General features: G+C 39.3%; 2 protein-coding genes across 2 annotated transcripts in view; both read right to left on the bottom strand.

The window, feature by feature from the left end:
• Positions 1-3,155, bottom strand: part of NCAPG2 (non-SMC condensin II complex subunit G2) — a 49,986-nt gene extending 46,831 nt beyond the window's left edge. The window contains exon 1 of the mRNA XM_074157315.1: positions 3,081-3,155. Coding sequence (XP_074013416.1) covers positions 3,081-3,155 — 75 coding nt within the window. The remainder of the gene's footprint in view (positions 1-3,080) is intronic.
• Positions 3,156-14,205: 11,050 nt separating this feature from the next.
• ESYT2 (extended synaptotagmin 2) overlaps positions 14,206-22,277 on the bottom strand; it is an 86,097-nt gene continuing 78,025 nt past the window's right edge. The window contains exons 20-24 of the mRNA XM_074157118.1: positions 20,740-20,838; positions 19,989-20,120; positions 18,511-18,616; positions 17,590-17,639; positions 14,206-17,427 (exon numbers count right to left, since the gene is read on the bottom strand). Coding sequence (XP_074013219.1) covers positions 17,382-17,427; positions 17,590-17,639; positions 18,511-18,616; positions 19,989-20,120; positions 20,740-20,838 — 433 coding nt within the window. The 3' untranslated portion in view covers positions 14,206-17,381. The remainder of the gene's footprint in view (positions 17,428-17,589; positions 17,640-18,510; positions 18,617-19,988; positions 20,121-20,739; positions 20,839-22,277) is intronic.

The raw sequence follows: 22,277 nt of genomic DNA, 5'->3' as shown, positions 1-22,277 counted from the left end.
TTCCTGCTGTTTAACTCTTTATTGTGAAATAAGAGTATTTCTTTTAAGACTAAAGTCTTTAGCCCTCAAAAGCAACACTACTGAACATAAACCACATCCCTGTAATATCAACTTATGTCGTCTCTCGTGTTCTAAATACTTCATTCCCAGTGACAATTCCATACCCTTAGCTTAGAAGCTCACAACTGCACAGAATTAAAGCCCCTGATCATATCTTCAATATAGATTGATGATGGCTGTTGAAAGAAAATCCTTACACAAGGACTAGAAATTTAACAGTCAGTACAGCCACAGGGACAGCACCACAGGATTTGGAGCACAATCTGCATAGAACACTGCTCTGTGCACTGCACTGGTTTAAACCCCCACCCCAGTCAAACCCAACTCCTGAGCACATTAACCCTATACTTCCCTCTTTAGGTCTATTGAATGGGAAGCCACTATCAGTCTCTATAGAAGACCTCACTAAAAGACTGATCTAAACTATTTCTCAGAAGAACCTTGCTAGAAGATTTTACCTCAGAGATGCAAAGAGCCTGCTGGCATCAAAGAAGGGTAGGCAACCTGCTATGAAAGAGTATATGCAGAGAAAACATGAGAAGAAAAAACAGACACAGCCAAGAGCAAGTACAGATAGTTTTTGAGATGTAATTTGTAATACTGAAGTGAAGGTCTACCAGATCAAAAACACTTCGGAGGAAAGAATGTCCATGATATTGAAATAAAAATATTTTTAGTAACACTAAAAACCAGGAATCAAAAACATAAAAAATGTTGAAGGGAAAAAGAAAAATAGAAAATAATGAAAGAAGCAGCAGTATTAGAAGGTTCCCATAAGGGTATGAGAAGAAAGATCCTGTTGCATATTTATAACAGAATTTCTATCTTATTCTACGGCTGGAAACAAACACAATAAACCAAAGGCCTCACAGGGAGTTCTGCAGCCCTCTACGTCAAACTAGCCTAAAAGACAGGATATTAGGATTACACTGTTTTGAACAAAATGAATGAATTCATAGTAAGACTAAAGCTTTCTGATCTTTCTTTGGGATAATATAAGATACAATTATTCCAAAACCTATGAGAAAAAAGGATGTCATTGAATGACAGTCATATCCGTGATTCTTATTTTCCTGTCTGAGAAATAACGCATTTTCTTGAATTGGAACAGGATTTAGTGGAAAAATTTAACAGCACCCGATAAAGACCTCAACGAACAGCACCACAATATGGTAATACTTTTAAAAGATTACAAAGAAAGGCAAAAAACCCAAGACAAACCTTGAAGAAAAATTAGCAAACCCCTGGAATTTCAGAAGATGTGAATGAAACAAAACATTGAGAGGAGGGAAAAGGAAAATTAAAGGGGGTCAGGGGTATAGAAATGAGAGACACTGAAAGAAGTAGTGATGCTAAGAACAGAAATTTAAAAATAAGTTAAATAAGAAAATTCTGATGTTAGAACATGAAATAGCTAGAAAAAGCAGGGCATAAATATAGTACAAAAACTAAGAAAAGCAGTGAGGCTCTAAGCATCCTTTCCTCTTCTTTCTATGGTTATGTATCCACTTCTAATACACTGCCATAGCCTCCTCTAGAAAAGCAGTCAAGAATTATTCAAGGGAGATCCTAAAATGAGGATCTTCACCCTAAGATAAGACATAGTCAAACACCCTCCATCACTGAAGGTTTCAAAAGGAAATGTATAAAATAACTCAGGTCTCTTAGACAATCAAAACCTAATCTGGATATTCATGTTCCTTTATGCTATGAAGACATGAAGACAGTTTTAATCAATATGCTCATTATAGCCAGTGACATACAGTTTCCAGAGATACTGGTAACAACTGAAAATGGTTGCAAGCCAACTCTTGTGAATTGGTGATGAAAAATAAAAGGATGAAACAACCAATTTTTAATCCAAATAAACCAATATGTGTTAAGAAAGATCACTGGATTAAGATGGCAAAAACAACATGACCAAATTAATCAAAAAGGAAATGTTGCAAGTACCATGCGTTATCCTGAACGGCATAGTTTCTTGTTAAAGTATTCAGATTTGGGGAAAAATGGGAAGGGGACTTCAAGTAAAGGCGATCTGGTAATAAAGTTCTCATCTATAATTGCCTACAGGAGTGTAAATGAAAAAACGAACAAATATCTTGGAAAAAGAGATTCAGTTATGTTTGGGAGATAAACATATCTAAGTTTATTACATAGAACATGATCTCTATCATAGAAATCATAGTTTTAATACATCTGCTACATTAGTAAATTAGTTCATGCCTTGTGGACGTAGAGGTCAACTGATCCACTAACTTTATTCTGATACAGGTAATATTAGGAAAATACTGATTAGAAAGCTTAGAAAACTAACCTGAAAATACCATTTATTAAGGCTAGCAAAAGATGTTTAGGAGAAATCATGTATATCTTAATACCAGACAGATTGAACCTTAGTGGAAAACACCACAATGTAAATTATTATTTCAGATTATTATGCAATATCATATACACAACTTGCAAATGAACTTTTAATTAGTAAATTTCAGTGGATTTGTTTTGTTGTTCCTCCTGCTTCTCTCCACACTGCATTTAGAGACAGCAATATATCCCATCTCTAAAACATTCACTGATAAAAAGAACTATCAAGTACAAATACACACAGACTACAGAAAGTGGACAGCCTAAACTATCAAATGAATAAATACTAGTGAAATATGCCTCTGCTATCTTTGTACATTAGCTCAGATTCACTACACGGCAATAAACTCTTTCATAGGTTGAAAATTATTACTTTTTTTAAGTATTACCATGGTACAAATAATTTGTTTTTTAAAAAATGTAAAATGTATATGCAACAACCAAGTGTTAAAAAATTGCCTTATAAATAGCAATATTTCAGATTCTACAACTTTTTCAGGTATATTCCCTTAAGTGAACTTATTTTCTACAGCAATTATCCTAGCACATCTGCAGGTACCAGAGAAAGCGTTTCTTGTCCCTATGTCACAATATTTCTGCACTACTAAGAGACTTATAATTTTGTTAGTTATGCTCATGCATCATGGCTTACTTACAGGATTCTGAGTATAACGCAAGAAGTCTTCAATAGACTCTTTAGACACCACTTGTAAAAATGCTTCGCGTTTCATTGTGGTCTTGTTTTTCCTTGCTTTATAAACAAAACAGAACAAAATGTTAGAGAAAGTATTGTATCTCAAAATAAGATCATTTTTGGTCTCAGTGAAGAATACATGAGCTTACATTCTTCATCTACATAGTTATAAATAAAAGATGTTTCCCCCACCAAAATACTTTACAGTTGTCTGAATCAGCATTTAGATTCATAACAGCTGCAGTATTTGCATACTTTCTTTTTAGTTGTTTTTTCACTAAGCAAGTCCTAAAACAGAAAAACTTTTTAGTGGATACTTTTATGTTTAAAAAGAACAGTGTATCCTGCACACGCAGGATAGCAAGCCTTTTTAGCTAGACGTCATTCCTGACAACAGCATTTACTTATATAAAAAAATACAGCAAAATATTCTCGCCTTTTCTCTCTTGTCAAGTGAAAACTACGCAAAACGGGCAAGGCCGTTGACACCAAGAGCTTAATTTACGCACCCGAGCATTCCTTTCCACCCTAGACGATTCCTGACGTGCTTTCCCCGTCCCCATCAGCTGGCAGACTGCCTTACATCGCCTTTACTGCGCGCGAAGCCATACCCCGGAACGAGCCGGGAGCCGAGCCGGGGCACTGTCCCCGATCAGCCAGGGGCTGGCCGAGCTACCGCCAGGCCCCCGGCACGGCCCCACGCGCCGCCGTACGCCCCCGGCAGAAAGGAAGCGGGAAGACACACGGGCCGCTTACCTACCGCTCCCTCAGAAAGGAACCCGGGCAGATCTGGGGGTTACGCTTCCAGCAACGCGGCGCTGCCAGCACAGGAGGGAAACGAAACCGGCGACGGTCCGGTCTGACGGGCAGGAGAAGAGCCCGGGCCGCTCGCCAGGGAGAACGGGCCCCGCTGCCGGAAGAGGGGCCAGCCCCGGCTGCGGCTTAGCGAGGGGACAGCGTACCGCTCTACCGGCTCCTGGCGCTCCCCCACCGCTGCCTCTCCGCCTGCCCTCCCTCACGCAGCACCGAAGCCCGACCCCGCCGCCGCCCCTTTCGAATTCTCCCGCGGCGGCCGTTGAGCGCGCGCGCGGGCGGGCGGGCGGAGCTCCCGTCTCGCGAGAGCTCGACTCCAGGCATCTCCCCCACCGTCCTCCGCGCGACTGAGGGAGCTGAGGTGTTGCAGTCCCCCACTGACACGGGCCCGGGCTCGAAATCCACGCTTTCGGCTTTTTGCTTGTTTGTTCGAAGGCGAGAGCTGTTTTCAGTCAGGTGCCGCCTGGGTGACTTGTGGTTCCGCGGCCGAGGCCACCGCCGTCCTCAGCCGCCGCCCGCCGCCACCTTTCATGGAGGAAGCGGGGCTGAGGAAGGGGCGGCTGGTGCCGGCACGGCAGGAGGGCTGGGGGAGCTGGGGCGGAGGATGTGCACTGGATAGTACCTCTGCCTGGAGAGGACAGGCCCGGTAATTGGCACCACTGGGCAGCTGCAGCCCAAGCGTTAGTACGGAGTTTGGTGCAGGCCACGCTGCTCGCTTTTAGACTCGGCTACACTGAAATGATTCTTTTCAGCTTTCACTTCATAGTAATGGCTGGCTTGCTTACGCTTCTTACCCTGGAGGAACATCCAGTCAATTACCCGGACAGGGAGTAAATCTACATACCAGCTTACTGTTAGCTTTCTGTAGCTGTCTCTTAAAAGCCTCAACACCTTCAAACAGGGATAAGACATGTTTAGTTAAATTCATGTATAGGCTTAAGAAACAGTATGCCTTTGTCATGGATTTGGCTGGGATGGAATTAACTTCTTTGATAGCAGCTGGTGTAGTGCAGCCTTCTGGATTTGGGATGAGAAACAGTGTTGATAGTTCACAGGTGGTTTTGGTTGTTGCTGAGCTCTCAGGGCCTTTTCTGCGCCTCGTATTGCACCAACAGCAGGCTGGGAGTGCACAAGAAGTTGGGAGGGGACACAGCAGGGACAGCTGATCCCAACTGACCAAAGGGATATTCCATGCCATGTGATGTCATGCTCAGTATGTAAAGCTGGGGGAAGGATGAGGGAGGAAGGGAGGATGTTCGGAATTACAGCATTTGTCTTCCCCAGTCACTATTTATGCGTGATGGAGCCCTGCTTTGCTGGAGATGGCTGACCACCTTGCCTGCCAGTGGGAAGCAGTGAATGAATTCCTTGTTTTGCGTTGCTTGTGTGCATGGCTTTTGCTCTACCTATTGAACTGTCTTTATCTCAACCCACGAGTTTTTCTCACTTTTACTCTTCTGATGCTCTTCCCCATCCAAACTTGTGGGCGGGAGCGAGTGGCTGCCTGGTCCTAGTTGCCAGTGGGAGTTAAACCACAATGGCCTTTTTCCATGGATCATGGGTAACGTGCATGTACTAGTACTGCAATAACCATTTCTGCTAGCTCACAAAGCCTACATCATCCATTTGATTACACCGGTGACTGTTTTCTCCAAGAATGTTTTTGTTGCTATTGTTGACAGCTACGCATTTAATCTTAGTCATGGGGAACAGTACATGTATTACACGCTCTTCATCCAAAACGATGAAGAGCTAAACAGGCTACTCACCAGAATTTATAGGAGACTATGTAGGCCAGATGATATGTACACTTTGCTAACCAAGTATTTTTTTAATATATCAGGAAATGCTGCTTTCTGTTTCTTCTCAAACTTCATTTGCAGTACTCAGAAACAGTTGGACTCAGTCCCTTGAATTAAGCATAATCAGCTTTCAAATTCTGTGATATTCCCCATTCCATTTGTTTGATCTCTTCTGCCATCTAGAAACAGTCAAGATGTCTTGTTAAGGGCTTAATTTATATCTTTCAATTTTGAATTTGCAGTAGCACAATATTTCTCAGGATGTGTTGTTCAGAAGAGGTAGGTGCCTGACTGAAATAATTTACTTTCAGTCTGTGCTAGCAGCACAGCATATGCTGCTTCACTGCAAACAAACAGAAAATCAACAATCATTTCCATAAAAGTTCTCACATCTGATTGGACTCTTCTGGATTGTAATTTGTAAAAACATGATATAATTTAGATTTTATTTAATATTATGTGTAAAAATTCACTACTTCTTAAAGTAGTATTTGTGTCTTCTGCTAATATTTTAACATAGAATCTTCTTTAATCATCCTACCTCTCTCTGTATTCAAAATTAAGACTTGTCAGTTTTTCTGCTATATGTATTTGGCTTAAAGACTTTTCCTGTTTAACTCTTTTAAGTTTTTAAGCAAAATATTTACCTGTGTTTTAGACAGTTTGAAGACTATAGGATGAAAAATAGTTTATTATGTGCTTATCCCATATAAATAGTGCTATTCTGTGTTGCTTAAAAAATGTAACAGATTACTGACGTTACTGAAAGCAAAGATACAAACTGTTTCAATTCCTGAATCATCAACTGAGTCCACGTGAAACTTCTGAAATAACTGGATTTTAAAACAAATATGGGTGATCTAGAAAGTTCTGTCGGCACTGCAGGAGAATGGGCTACGTTATTTACAAGCTGTAATTGAGATGGTTGCCTGCCCCAGGCAGGGAGGATGTGGCAGAAGGAGTTAGCAGCCAAAAACTCGTCTTCTTGAGCAATGTAACTGCGTGGCAGCAGTTGAGTGCCACTCCTTGTCTCCTCCTGAAGCCGAACACACACTTCCCCACACCATATTGCCATCTAGACAAAGGCCCGGCTCCTCAGAAGTGTGGAAATACCAATCCAGGACACGGTCCACATCCACCTACCGGCAACCACAGAGGAAGATCCCAGGAGTGACAGGTCCCTGGGCAAGCGCTTGAAATCACATCTGTCCTCCAACCTGAATCCCCGCACTGCGACAGCCGGGAGGCGTTGGCTTCCAGAAGCGGGCTACCAAAAGAAGGGAGCATTTTGCTGCTCTGCAGCAAAGAAGGATGAAGAGTTGGGGTTGGTTCAGATCCTATGGACTTGACTTTAGTTCTTAAGTTAGGTATTCAGCTAAGTGCAAGAGGTGTCCCTGCCCACGGCACGGGGTTGGAACTCGATGAGCTTTAAGGTCCCTTCCAACTCTAACCATTCTGTGATTCTAAGCCTGTGAAACAGTTTACTTGAAGTAAGTTGTATGAGCAGTCGTCGTGCTTGTAGAATAGTAAAAGCAGATAAAAAAGTATGAAAACTGACATTTATACGTTGTGCTAATGTCTATCCTTTCTGCATACATTAAAAATCTTTGCCATTTTAGATCCAAACTGATGGTTTTATTTATCATGTCTCGTGTGGACTGAATATGTCATTAATACCTTGATTGGTCTTTTGATTAGATGCTACATTAGTCACCTGGTTACTGTTTATTTAGTCGGGCGCATATGCCTTTAGCACACCAACTAAAACATATTTTAGCTTATCATTTGTGTTGCATAGCAACCACAGAATGATTTTTTCATAGTATTGAAACTGGAAGTTGACACAGATAACAACAGACTGAATAACACCAAATGATTCATTTTAACGGACCACACAGAGAAAAGAGAGGCAGAATAGCGTTTTTCAGGTTTTTTTAAGAATTGTGGGTGCACTGCAAGCTAGTAATGAAGCTACAACTCTATTTGCAGCTTCTCTAATGTTCTCCCTTTCGAGAGTACCGAATTACATGCCTCTTTTTGACATATCTGTTCATCTGTTCAAAATAATCTATACCCTGTGATAATAATCTCATATTTATTATCATTTTCCTGTCAAGTCAAGTTAAGGCAAAAATGAAAAATGGCCCTTCCACACATGGTTGCTGAGCAACAGCAAGTAAAGGTTTGCTTTCGTAGCGCTTCATAAACCGGTCTTTATTCTTGCTGGTGGCCTGTGTAAGAGATCTCAATTACAAATGTCTCTCACAAGAACACCGTGGTTTGGACTATAGCAACTATTCTATTTTAACCTACGTGATTCAACATTATAAATACTCGTAAAAAATAAACAAGTAATTCCCTGAATGTCAGATGCTTTCTTGACAGTTGTGGTTTTGTTCATATTTATGAAGTTATTTTCTAGGTAATAGTCTGATGAGATTATTGTACACATTATCTCCTAACGCGTTAGAATTGCGACTCCTATTTCTTTTCAGGTGAATATATAATAAAATTTGTTATAGTCAATACAGTATCCACGAAATCTGCTCATCCTCTGAGGCAGGCTGTTAATAATTTACATGCGTTCATTTCCCTTGATTTTTTTTTTTTTTTTTTTGATCTTCACATACTTTGATAAATAATCCGAACAGCATGGGAGAGAGATGAAGTTTCACACTCTTCTGCTTCTCCAGATCTCCCCTTGCCTGAAGGTAACGCTGCCAATCACGCCAGCCTTCCGTCGGAGGCAACTGTCACCTTCCCGGGGCGGTGTGATTAGACTGCGAAACTGCTTATTTCCCCTTAAATTATTAATATTAACACGAAACAATTTTAAAGTTTAAGAGATTAAGTAGGAAAAAAACAAAACAAAACCAAAACATTCACTACGGAAGAAGAAAAAAAAAAAAAAAAAAAGATCCTTGTTAACTGGAACAAAAATCAGGAGATGAAATGGGCAGAGGGAAGGCGCAGCGTTTCCCGGGAGCCGCTCCCTGGAGCAGCGGCTGCAGAAGCCCTGAACCGCCGCTCCCTGGGAGCTGCCGGGAGCGCTGGCTGTCCCGCAGGTTAGTCACACCGAGCTCAGTTTAAGGCGTGAAAACAGCGCGACTTTATTTCTTTTCCTTTATTATTACGCTTTATGATAACATATTTATTATTACTTGCTTTATGATTGTGCTTTGACTGTTATCCCTCTTTCCTCATAGGCAGTGTTACAAATCCCAGTCATTTTGCTCTGCTAACTATTAGTACCATGAAAATAGAAAGATTCTGAAAGGCTATAAAATGCTCACAAAACAAATTACAATAACAATATTTGCATATCTAAATCCATTCCACTGTAAATATATGGAATATCACTTGTTGTGATAACTACAGCAAACATTTTCTAGTATAAAGTCATTAGCATATTTCAGAATATTATATATCAATGCGTAAATGTATAAGTTTGTCAGTTAATTTGTTTCAGATGCAAAACGCTGCAGTTACATCTACTGTGTCTACATTACTTTAACCCTATTAAATTTAACATTCTGAATTATTAGAGATTTACAGGTCTTGTATTCTATCTCCTTTCAGCTCTCACTCTATTTTAGTCTTTACGCTAAAGAGAAAAATTGTTTCTAATGTACAAAAATACTGTTATTTTTAATTTTACAAGTGCTCTTCAAGGTTTCATTGTGATAGACATACATCATCTAGATACGGCACCATCTCTGTTCCATCTGTCTAGTACAAAACATGAAAATACTGTATAAATATCAGAATGGACACGATTTGTTCATCCATATTAGTTTTTATATATATATATGTGTATATACATGCAGACACACACACGACAAACTACATTGGTTGGAGGACATACCAGCGTTTTCTTGTCTCTCACATCAACGTTGGCTTTGTCAAGGCTGAGACCTGGGTGTTCCCCGTGTTCCTGATCCAGACCAGGAACCAAACCAAAGCCCGTTGTGCGTTTCTTACAGGCTGCGGATCCAGCCGCCTCCCTGCAAAACTCGGAGACGGGGAACGGAGCGAGTGTGGTGCCCGCCCAGCGCAGGGCCCGGCTGGGGGCTACCGCTGGAGTCAGGCACGTGGAAGCGCTCACACCTTCGCTGGCTCAGACGTAGCTCCCAGTTATTCCTGTTCTGTGCATCAAACGGTTTTAGTGTCACAGGACCGTGTGACAATGCGATTTGGCAAATATTTCCTGATCAACTCCTTAAAAAAAGGAAAATTGTTTGGTAAGATACTTTTTCTAGTAGAATTCGATCTTTGCCCCCTTTCCTTTCCCCCCTGGGTCTGTTGTACTGCTCCACGATGCTTTCCGCTGTCGCTAGATACCCTGAGTTTCTAGCTGCAGGCTTCAAGCAACAGGAGAAATAAAGACTTAAAACATGATGATGTTTCAAATGTGCTGGTCAAGGCCCTTCTCCATGTCTTAAACTGTAATTTCACTTCTCCCTGCCTCTTGATTAATTTCAAGTTTTTGCACTTAATCTTATTAAAGTTGTGTCAGGTCCTCAAGGGAGCTCTATAATCAACTCTAATTGTCTAGGCTGGGTATCTCAGGCACGAAACACCTATGCAAATTACTGACAGGGGCAATTATGGTGAATTTAGAACCTTAATCTTCCAGAAGTTTCATGTTTCCTCAAGTCACGGACCAGTTGTTTTATTTGCCAGTGCCTCATGACTAAATGCTTTTACAAAAATATTTTGGCAAATTATATCTGGATATTATTAACCCCCATTATGAAACTCAACTCTTTTAATATCACCTGCGCCTCAGAGCAAAGGGGGAGAGAGCAGAGCACAGGGGGGACCATGCCTGTTTTTCACTGCTTTTAAGGTAGGACAACTTCAGGCTCCACTCCCAAAGATGCCTAGAATCCACACCACTTTGTTATTGCACAGGAACAAAGTGCACAGGCAGCAAAAAAGGCTTTTCAGAATAGGGTCTGCACTACCATCTAGTGGAATATAACGATGTCTTCACAAAACAAAAATCGTGCAGTAATGAGTATAAATCCAAAGACTTTAAAGGCTCATTGTGAATTATGAGCAAAACTAAAACACTTTATAAAAAATGTTAAAAATGAAACGTTTTTTACATTTCCAATAATCTGAACTTGAAACGGTGTATTAAATAAAAATAAAAAATAGACCTAGAACAAAGTTGCCTAAAACTCTAAGATTTACACCTCTTTTCAGAAAGCTCATCTCTTTTAAACCTTCAATTCTACCTACTTTACACACACGTTAATTAATGATTTACCTAATAAAACACAACCAACGTTGCTACAAATACCATTCTACGAGTTAATTTCCTTTAACTCATTTTCATTACCTTTCATTTTCATCACCGGGATGAAGGACGAGTCTAGAGACAATCCAAGTTCTTCAACTGGATGCCGTTGTCACAGTTTGTCGAATTTTCCAGTTGGGCTCTGAGCTGAAAGTTACGGCAGAGCAGCCATTTAGTGGTCGTCGTACTTACTTTAGCTCAGAGAACATTTCATGATTCATGCAAAAAATCAGGTAAAGGGTCTTATCAATTCTAGGTTGAAAACATTGCAACATGATAACTTCAGCTAAACTCCCAGGCAGCAATGAAAAATCATGCAAAATATGTCAGGACTTCAACTTCTCCCATGTTGAAGTCTGCATGGAACCATCTTGCAGAATTCTCTTTATTCAATTATTAATCTTTGTGAAATGCTTGGTGAGCTCCAGTTGTCAGTCTCTGAGAGTTCGTAGGGCAACACACAAGCTTGCTTATCCAGCTGAAGAATAAAAAACCTTATTTGAAACGCTGTGCTGGAAACAGCCACCATTAAAGGTGTGCACCAGTTTTTGTTTTAGGGATCTCATCCCAGTCACCCGGTAAAATTAATGGCCTTCCTTCAGTACCTACAAGCAATTATCGCTTTGCTAGCATTATCTATATTGCAACTCAAATTGTATTTTTAATTACTACATAATTTTTGCACCCTGACTTAACAAAGCTTGCAACTTCCTGCTACGTGCCGCCTTTGTTTGCCCAGCCAGGGTTGCTCCATCCCCAACTCCTAGAGCTCGGGGTCAAAATTCCCGGGAAGACCTACTGCACAGACAGAGCAAGATTGCAGAAGAACTCCAGTACATTTACTCATTTTAACATTAAACAAAATGCCCTTGAGACTCATAAAAAGAATTCAGGTTGGAAGGGACCTCAGCAGGTCATTGAGCTCAATCTCCTGCTGAAAGGAACTACTATCCTTAGAAAATATATAATAAAATTGATCATCAGTGACACAACCAGATTCTTGCTACGCACCTGATGAATGAAACCACAGGACAGCTGGGGTGCTGGGACTCCGCCACTTTCTTCCATATGTCATTTCTTGCTGGGCTGCTGCATGCCCAGCTCCGAGGGCAGTTGGATTATCAAGTCCTGGCAGGAACGGACCCCACTGTCCCCAAGCCAGGAGCTGCCCTTGCCACAGCCCGGGTATGAAAGGTTGGAATCTTGACTAGCTTAGTCTGTCCTTGAACCTGTTTCTATACGGATCTTAGAGGGAAGAACGGTTGCTATTAGCCCTTAATTCCTTTGCAATAAAGGTTACGGCTGCTGAGGACTCAAAGAACCACCAGGGGAAGAGAGGCTGGTGCCCTTTGGTAGCATCTGAGGAAATAGCTATGCGATGCTCTGCTCAAATTGGATTCCACTGCAGGTGACTGGCAAGCAATATTCCCCGCAGACGGTGAGAACAGAGAGCATCACCTCTATCACATGAATACAGATTAGAGAGTTTTTCTCCCCGAGCTGCCATCTAATCTGGCAGTTAAATTCACCGCATAACACCGAAAGAAATACGAGTGGATTTTTCACTTCAGCTGCTTTGCATTTTTCAAATAACGTATTTCAGAAGGTGACTGAGAATATTGTTGAAAGCCTGACAGTTAGGCTTAGACATCAGCAGGAGAACATAAAACGATAAAGTTAGACACTTTGTTAAGATGTATTAAAACACCATTTGTGATTAAACAGACAGACTCCTTCAGCAACCAGCTACAGCCACAAATAAGCCTTGGTTTTGGTTCTTTCTTTCTACCAAATATCAAAGGTACCATCCAACATTCAGAGTTTGTTTCAGGGAGAACATAAGTAATTAAACTGATTAAAACAGAAACCTCATAGGAAACTAATTTTGTATTCAGCTTAGCTGAGAAAATACCTAAATAACCATATTGGTGACCATAGTGGCAAACGCTGCTCTGAGATGGAGACTGGATGGCCCAAACCAGTTTAAACATTACAGCAAATATTAAGAAAACATCTAGGCTTGGCCGAGCCCCTCAAATTAATACCAAATCCACCTGGAGGAGCGTCTTGCACGGTAATTTCTGGTCTCCAACAAGATCTTGTGAATACACGGGCAGCGTTCTCGTGCAGGCGCTGATCCAGTTACCACCTGCCTTGTGGGACGGAATGAAAGGTTTGATTTTGATCCCAGTCTGGAGAACGCAGACACCGGATGAGTACTGGCACTGCCACCCAGAAACACCTTCCCGTGAGGGACCGAGGAAGATAAGATGGGCATGTTTTTACTTGGCTTTAGCTGCCTTCCCATGGATTAGCGGAAGCCCTTTATTCTGCTAAAAAGGGACGACATCCCCCTTAGGAAAAAAAAAGCCAACAAACCTGAAGATAATTTTGTAGTTAGTATCATTAAAGATTATCCAGTGGGGTCCCTTCTAAATGCGACAGTGACTGGGTGATGGGCCTCTGCAGCTTTCAGTCTGACTGACTATTAGGAATTCAGGGAAGTCGTAGCTGTTTAAGGGAAGAGGTATCATAATTAACTATGGTAATATAATTAACTAAAAATTAATGTTTAATGCAAACAGCGTAATTTCTATGGTTGTTTTTCTGTAATAGATAGAGGATCCAATACCCCTCTTCTTATTTATCCAGCACGTAGTTGTATTTTCTATCAGTATCTGCCTTAACAAGCAAGTGGAAGGACAGGAAAGATTCCCACAAGCAGAAATCTGCTGGTTCTAAATCCAAGGCAATTCCATGCAGTCCTAGGTCCTTTTGAAAACATAATTCATGACAACTGATGAGTAAGTGCTGGAACCGTGACAGTTTGTCCAGCTGATCATCTCAAGAGAAAAAATTTTAGATACTTAAGTTGAACAAAGGGACGTTCTAATTCTTACATGTGAATCTGTTCCAGGCCAACAAGCAAGGAGTCTCCCAGTGAAGTGTCCTCTTCTCACTCCACCGTTTCTCATGTAAAACCCAAAAATCTGCCTACAAACCTTACAGCGAGGCTACCTAGGTTAGCGTAGTCAGCATACTTCACATATTTTACATACATACATATTTCAAAAATTCACCTCATCGTATTACTAATTAATAGGACAGGGATATGCAAAAGAGGGGAAAAGGGAGTATGTGTGTAGAGGGAAGCAACACACCCACTTCCATATGAACCATTTATTGAATAAATACATGCATCATAATGTAGAATTACATGAGCAAAAAAGGCAATCTGTACAAAATTGATTACCCTTTGTTCTCATTTCAACTCTCACCATTTGCTGCAGCTCTGATAAAGGATTCAAGACAGAAAATGAAAGTTCTTTTAATCCAAATCCAAGTGATATGCATGCTGATTTGACTTCGGGTTATACCACTGCTATAATTAAGAAAGCTGGTTTTCTTGTCAGTGAAGCAGAGTAAATCTAAAAACAGTTTCAATAGTAGAGAACACGTGTCGGTACATAACAGGTAACAAAGCTTATTCTTAGCCATATCTTAAACATCTTCATACGTTCATATTTTAAGGCACAGGATAAACAAGAACTACATGAAAAGCTATCGGTTGATATTGAATACATTGATTTGATAATGAAGTGCAATTTTCGCCCAGAGGAAAAATGATATTTGTCCTTCCTACTTCCATATAAATGGAACAATCAGAATTTGGTTATTATACAGAGGTTTGTTTCCACTATCCAAAGAGTCAGTCTCATCTAGGCAGTCATATGGTGATCCAAATTCGCCCAGGAGAACACTTCTAAAGAGTTTGGCATCCAGGACTGATTACTGTGGGAATTACTGTTGCTGAACTGTAATGACAATTCGATCTCTTAATTTTAGATTCCTAGATGGGAACTAAGCTCTTTTAAGAGCCTACCCCTAATTTCAGGTTGTGAGCTATTTTGGAAACCTGTCCTATATACTTTATTCAGTTACTCACTTTGTGCTATCACCTCAAACGCAGCATTTTTTCCCCCTCTAGACTTTAGAAGACAGAAGTGCACGTTTTTTTGTTTAAGTGGAGAGTCTTTTAGCATCTTAACAGACTTTACTTAAGACTTGAAACATGCAATCAGTCTAACAGCCCATTTGCTGGCTATGGATCAAACTCTGGGGAGTCACTGGCCAAGATGTACAGCAAAAGTCCTTCTACCTCAGGCTGAACCAAGGCAAAAGCCAATTCTGCCGAACTGCTGCACTTAGACCTCCTTTATTTAGATCAGCTTTCGCTTTGTGCATTTTCATTGCATTAACAATAATTCTCTGTCTTTCCATTCTTAACATTTTAATGGAGAACTAGCAAAGAAAATATGTATTTCATAATATATTACATTTTATATGAACAGATGAGTGTGTGTATATATATTACATAGATAGATAGATACTCATACATTCCAATATAGAGTGAAGCCTTCGAATGGAAATGTTTTCTGACAAAGAACCTCTCTCTATTGCCCAGCCCATCAGAAAGTAACAGCAGCAAAATTTACAATGTAAGTTTCTTTGCTAAAATTGTCCTGTATAAAATGTGGCAATAAGAAGGCCATCACTGTATAGAGGTGTACATGTGCGTGTCACACACACCCGTGACAAATGTTCATGTTAAACTGAATTTAGACAAACTGAAGTGAGTCAATTCTTAAATTTGAAAAAGACAAAAAGCTACATCTATGGTAGGCACTTTGGTACATCTAGTGATGTAGGCAAATTCTACATCTAGAATTAAGGTTCTGTCAGTAATCTTACAATAAAGCTAATTTCAGGAGTTTATTATTCTGCTTTAAAAATTCTTTCTTGGCTGAGAGATCATTCTAGAATCTTAGCTAAATAATATACTTTGTCTGTCTAATTGCATACTTATCCAAGAATGAGGGTGTTGGCTCTGGAAGAGCTGAACTGTTCTCTTGGATTCTTAATGCACGTTTTTATAACAGTCTGAGAAAACTTACCAGAAGAAGGAAAATCAGCACTGAATAATAAAAAAAAAAAATTCCCCATAAGTCATTAAGTTAGAGGTATGAGCTCAGCTGTTTAGACTGATACCCTCCCTTCAACTCTCAACTGTCTACTTTTATCAGTTTGTGCTAATTGTATCACTGCTGGTCTTGCAGCAGACAATGGCAATGCTTCAGCAGAATGCCACTGAATCTCAGGAAATCTGTGTGGATCACTGCAGTGCATTCTCTCCATGCACCAAACATGCTAAGTAGCAATGAGGCAACTGTAAAGACAGTCAGTTTTAACTCAGTTTCATACTTTCTTACTTATTGGTGTTCAATTTCAGTATTACAGAAGGTATAGCATAATATACTATTTATATTATGGTGTAATAAAAATAAGGTATGTCTTGTATGTATGCCTACTATATGAACTTACATTGCAAGCTGATTTGCATACCTTATAAATCAGTGAAACATGGCAGTTAGGACAGTTCTAAGTGGTTAGAGATTTTGTTTATAATACAGAAAAATCCATGTCCTCATACGTTCAAAAGGTCACATGTCTGGTACTATAGAGTACAGGAATAAATAACAAAATCCAAGTGAATCTGTATAATAAAACCGTACTGTTTGTTATGTTTACTCCATTAAATGAAAACCCAGATTTAGAAACTGTGATTCATGGACCTCATCCTCTATTTATACAATATTTATAGAATTCTCATTTTTGTTTATAATATTCTATAGCGTGATTTCCCAATAATACATTTATATATAAATATTAAAATGTTAATGTTTTGTACATTTTAAGCTAGCCACACTGGGCCAGGAACACAATAAAGTAAAAACGTTTTTCTGCGTTTTGTTTTTGAAGAATATCACAAAATGATTAAGACCATTGTGCTGCAAAGACAAAAGAGATTCTTCGGAAAAAATTAACATGCATTTAAAAGAAAATATCTATATCCTTTATCTAATTTTCTTCTGAATTCAAACCAGCATGAAAGAATTATAAAAAAATAGTATATATTTACATGGTACAGTATACCTTGGTGAGATATAAAACAAGGCAGGAAAACAGCAGAACATAATCTTTTCACTTTCTAATAGGTACAGCCGTCATAAAGATCAATTTAAACACAAAAGGTTACTTTACTGTACTATTGCACATTGCAGTAACACATAAAATTGTTCAGCAAATTAAAAAACAAAGTTTAACAATGAGAAAGGCTATGTCTACATAAAATGACAAAGTGTTACAAAATTATTGGGGATGTGTCTAAGAACTAAATCAGTAAAACTATAAAAATAATATTGGTACATCTGTGAGAACAACGCTTTAAAAATATATAAAGGTTGGCAAAATTATGCACGGGGAATTCCCAGTATCCACGGGTCTAACTTGCACCATGTGGCCTTGTACCATCTTCTGTTAAATCATACCTGAAAATGAAAAAAAAAAGTTGTTGGGTTTTTTTTGGTTTTTTTTTTTGTTTTTTTTTTTTTTTTTTTTTTTTTACAATGAGCAGATATTATAAAACTTTTATTAACGCACCAGTTATTAGTATGTAGTATTATTAGTAATAAAGGAAATATTGTACTTACCACTGGGTCCAGCCTTTAGCAAGTTCTTCAGATGCCAGAGGTATTAATACCTGTGGAAAGTTAAATTAGCAATCCATGAATTATGTGTGCCTTTCATTCTATGTCTTTTAAATTTCAAATCTGACAATCCTGAAAAGTCTAAGTAATGCCATTAATAAACAATGTATTTTATGTCCTTGTCATCATAGCTATCTGCTCAACTTGTAGTAAAGTTTCAAGTTGCTGATTTTGACCTAAAAATCTATACCCTTTAATAATACGGTCCCAGACCACCTCAGAGGCTTAAATTCTGAAGATGGCATATCTTGGCAATGGCAATCAGCCATCCTGGTAAACAGGAAAATGAAGAACACCATTCACCATGAACTGGCCACAATTCTGATATCTTTCATTCTCTTTACAGAGCTTGAATGTGCTTTCTGCGTGCTCCAAATCACACACGTAGGAAATAGAGTGAACAGCGAAGCTGTAAGCGCAATAGCTGGTTTTGGCATTGGGAACATCTCCAGTAGCAGTTCTTTCTCATGAATTTTACAACCTGAAATTTTAATTACTAAATATACATTTGTTCTGTGTGCTTCTTTAAGTACTCTTGCTTGTCTTTCTAGTCCTGTCTGAACATTTTTGGAGATATCACCTGTTTTCTACTGGTTATTTTCTTTCTCTGACTTTATGACTAATAAGTCTGACATGCAGGTTTCTTTCTCTCTAGAAGAGACTGCTGCCTCATCTTTTGATGTCTGCCTCTGTAATTTGTTCCCTCCCTGACTGAAGCTTGACATCTAAGCCATCTATAATTTTTAAAAGCTTCGTACCTGAATCAGGTGCTTCAGTCAACACTAACCAGCTCATATGACAAGAGGATTCTAGTCTTATATAATAATGTGCTGTATTAACAGAATTTTCTTGTTGTCAACTTACTTTGCCAAGCAGCCCTTTATCTTTGGACAAGAAACCACCACTGTTCTTCACTGCTACATCTAGGGTTCTTCTCTGTACTTCAGGCAGGGAAACACTGAAATCAAATCTGAAAGGCAAAGTGATGCTTTAGTGAGAATTTGGTACCTGAAATGCAAGTTCTAAACAACTCAAATCATAACCAAACTATCTCCACTCCCCAGGCAAAAATACGGTCTGAGATAAATGAAGAAAAAGTATCCCAATGTTTTGCCTAAAATTTTTCTTCAATCCTATCTATGATCAATATCAAATATCTGAGACTTCTGTTACCAATGGTCTCTAGAAGCCACTGGTAAAACAAAACAAACAAAACCCAAACAAAACAAGGAAAAGGTCAACCGCTGACTCTACAGAGAGGAGAATGAGGAATCCTACTATCTTGACAGCTCAGTATCACTAGTCTCCAACAGGGAAAGACTGGTCAGTCTTGCTGATCCTCAGTTCTCTAGAACCACAGCTTCCTTTCTTTCCTGGCACACCAAGGAAATGTATCAACTCTTAAGGAAGAACAGATTTCATTTGCTAGATCTAGAATTTACAGAAAATGAGGGCAAGATTATACCACAATCTACAACTATTTGTCACTACAGTTCTTTAACAGCTTTATTGCTTTGCAATACATTTTTCTTGGAAAGACATAGTATAACAAATCTATTACCTGGAATGAACAGGAGAGAGCTGCAGTACCAGGAAAACCTACCAGAGCCTCTAACTAATGACTTACAGATTTCCCTTGGACAGAACAGACCAAAGTGTTGTTTTTCCCCAAATTAAGTTTCTGTTTGTAGAGAAAGGTCTTCTTTGTTGGTAAGTGATGGGTGGGGTAGGAAGGGTTACACGTGTGAGGGAAACTACCACGAAAAAGCCAAGTGCAAATAAGGATTTTTATGCAATGTAACGTTGCACAAGCTTGCACAACTTGCAACCTATGGGCCAGGATATAACCTGCGAGGAAATTTCCAGACTCCCTGGATGCTTAGAAGTGCCACCAAGTGGACTGACTGAGCAGTTTGGTCACACATAGACACTGGCTGGCCAAGTCTACCAAGGAGGCAGCATCTATCAGCCAGTCAGAACCAACGTGCTTCCTGGAAGGAAGGGACACCAACGGCACTGCCCAGCTAAAAGGCATGTTCTGGCCACCTGCCAGAAGACCGCACACTGCTTCTTAGCTACCAGCACAAAGGGGATGTAACTAACATCAGGTAAGGCAGAAAAGAAGAGAGAAGTGGCTGGTAAGAGAGTAAGAAGGGCTACAGTGGTATCAGGGAATAGAAGGATGAGAAGAGCTATTACAGCAGAAGAGAAACGTATGACCAAGTCTGGTGGTGAGAACTAGACTTTTCAACAGCTCATCCAGTCAGGTAAGCTGAGAAACTTCAATTTGACAGCTTTGTAACTGCATGATATAAAACTACTACACACAGTTGAGAACATACATTTGATCAAACACTGGGTTTAAGGTCTTCTTTGACACATGTGTTTTTCTTCTTCCTGATCGTCTCTTATCAGGCAATAAATACATTCGCACATATGGATCAGATCCCTCTTCTGAAAAGGCTATTAGATTTCTGTGACCAGTGAAAAACAAGGAAAAACATTTAGTAAATAAACGAGACATTACTGAATATGAGCAACTCCACTACTATCACTTAATTTGGTACATTAATCAGTTGTGGGATATCCTGCATGAAGTATGCCGTGCAGGATACAGCACATTGCTAATAGCACTAGTAAAGAAAAACTAAAAATATGACAAGTGGTGACTTGTACAAGATCAGATAAATGGTGAGCAGGCAGCAGAGGTAGGAATACAATGTTTCTTAAATTCTAATACAAAGTTTAGATATGGTTTTCCAAAAATCATGCGTTTTTGTCATTCCATGAAAAATTCACTCTCTTGGAGATAGTGTTCAGGCACTGCTGCTACAAATCTACATACCATTTTCATTAAAAATCTGACAGAGGCATAATAGACAAATACAAAATCACAGCAAAATCTTCAAAAAAGTTTTTACTGATTCTGAGTATAGCTCTGTATTTTTTTGTATTTACACATAATTACAATTACTATGCTACTTCAAAAATCAAAAAGATCATCCAGACAACCAATTTAAGAGGATAAGTCAAGATATGACAAAGTTTATAAAGAAATATGCACAGAAGTGAAATTTGGTATTTTATGCTTACCTGCAGGAATGCACTACCACAATCAGTTTGTTTCTTTGTGAACTATGACGAATTGTTAGCTGAATCTGTCCTAATGGAGACTGCCCCAGAGTTGTTCCACTGCAGGAAAAAGTAGAACACTACGCTTAGTTCTTAAAACACATATTTAAAGTAAGATGTAACAAATATATGCTGAGTAGTTTTCCCAGAAATCATATATTATCCATTTAACTTTTCACCAAACCAACGTAAAAAAAACCCAAAAATCAGAACGCCTAAAAAACATGGGGCCTGCAATAAAGGACCTCCTTGGCCATAGCTTTACCACTCTTATCAAATGAGAAAGTATGAAATTTGTGTATTAAATAAGGAGTAGTATTTCAACATTTATCATAATTAACAAAGTCTAACCCAGTTTGGGGCCAGAAGAAACTAACAAATGGAAGACAAGACAGCAGAGGACCACAAAGATAAATGGGGGACTGGAGCACCTAAGCAGATGGTGAAGGAAATGTGTTTGTACAAATGAAAGAGGCCAACAGCAGATTTGATAGCAGTCTTTCACTGCTTAAAACAGACATTATAGAGAAGACTGAGCCAGACTCCTCGTGGCTCTACACAGTAATAGAACAAGAGGCTGCAGTCAAGTTGCAATAAGATAAATTCCAATTGGAAATAAGAAAAAAAGGGTTTTCACAGTGGAGTGGTTAAGCACCAGAACTGCTGAAAAAGTCTGTAGACTCTCCATCCTTGGAGATGTTCAAGGCTTGTTTGGACAAGGCCCAAGAAAACAGATCTAACTTTGAAGTGAGATTTGCTCAAGGTCAGCCCTTGAGCAGAGGGCTGACTGACCTCCAGAGGTTCCTTCCAACCTAGATTACTCTATTGATTCTATGAACTCTGATAGAAAAAAAGATGAATTGGTTCAATCCCTTACAAATAAAAAATTAAAATCTTTCTACTTAGATTCACAGAGAAGCTACGTGAATAGGGAATTAAGTTTTCCATTCTGTTCAGAGCAGAATGGCTGCTCAGCTATCTTTACTGGTAAGTATAGCTGCCTGTTGAGTCAAGTAAAAAAAAAATTAGAGAATTTAAGAAAGCATGGCTGCTGCAATCCTCATTAATTGAATAGTAACTGACTATTCATTTAACATTTTTTATAGTCAACTACCCCTCTGAGTAATTTTAAAACACCAGCTATATTCAGCTTAATTGGCTTAATATTAATGCTAATAGGATTCAGTAGTGAAACAGGCAACCATTGCCATGGAAGTGATTAATGTTGTATGGAAAAATATCTCTCTCTCTTGTCATCCCACTCTTTTTAGTGCTACAGAGTGTAGCTATGAGAACAAGGTAGACTTTATCCTGCAGATCATCACAACGGTAAGGTAAAGGAACTTCTTATTGCAGAATCTGTTTAACTGAGGTACTGGGAGGAAGCAGAAAATCACAATGACTGATTTTCAAATGCCAGGCTCAAACTGCAACAGGAAAAAATATTACTGAAATGCAAACTAAGGACTTTCTCTTTGGCTGCACTGACGACATTTTTT

The sequence above is a fragment of the Numenius arquata genome, chromosome 12 (assembly GCF_964106895.1).
Source record: "Numenius arquata chromosome 12, bNumArq3.hap1.1, whole genome shotgun sequence".
Lineage (NCBI taxonomy): Eukaryota > Metazoa > Chordata > Aves > Charadriiformes > Scolopacidae > Numenius > Numenius arquata.
The sequence above is the reverse complement of the archived record's forward strand: the minus strand, read 5'-3'. Positions and strand labels throughout refer to the sequence as shown.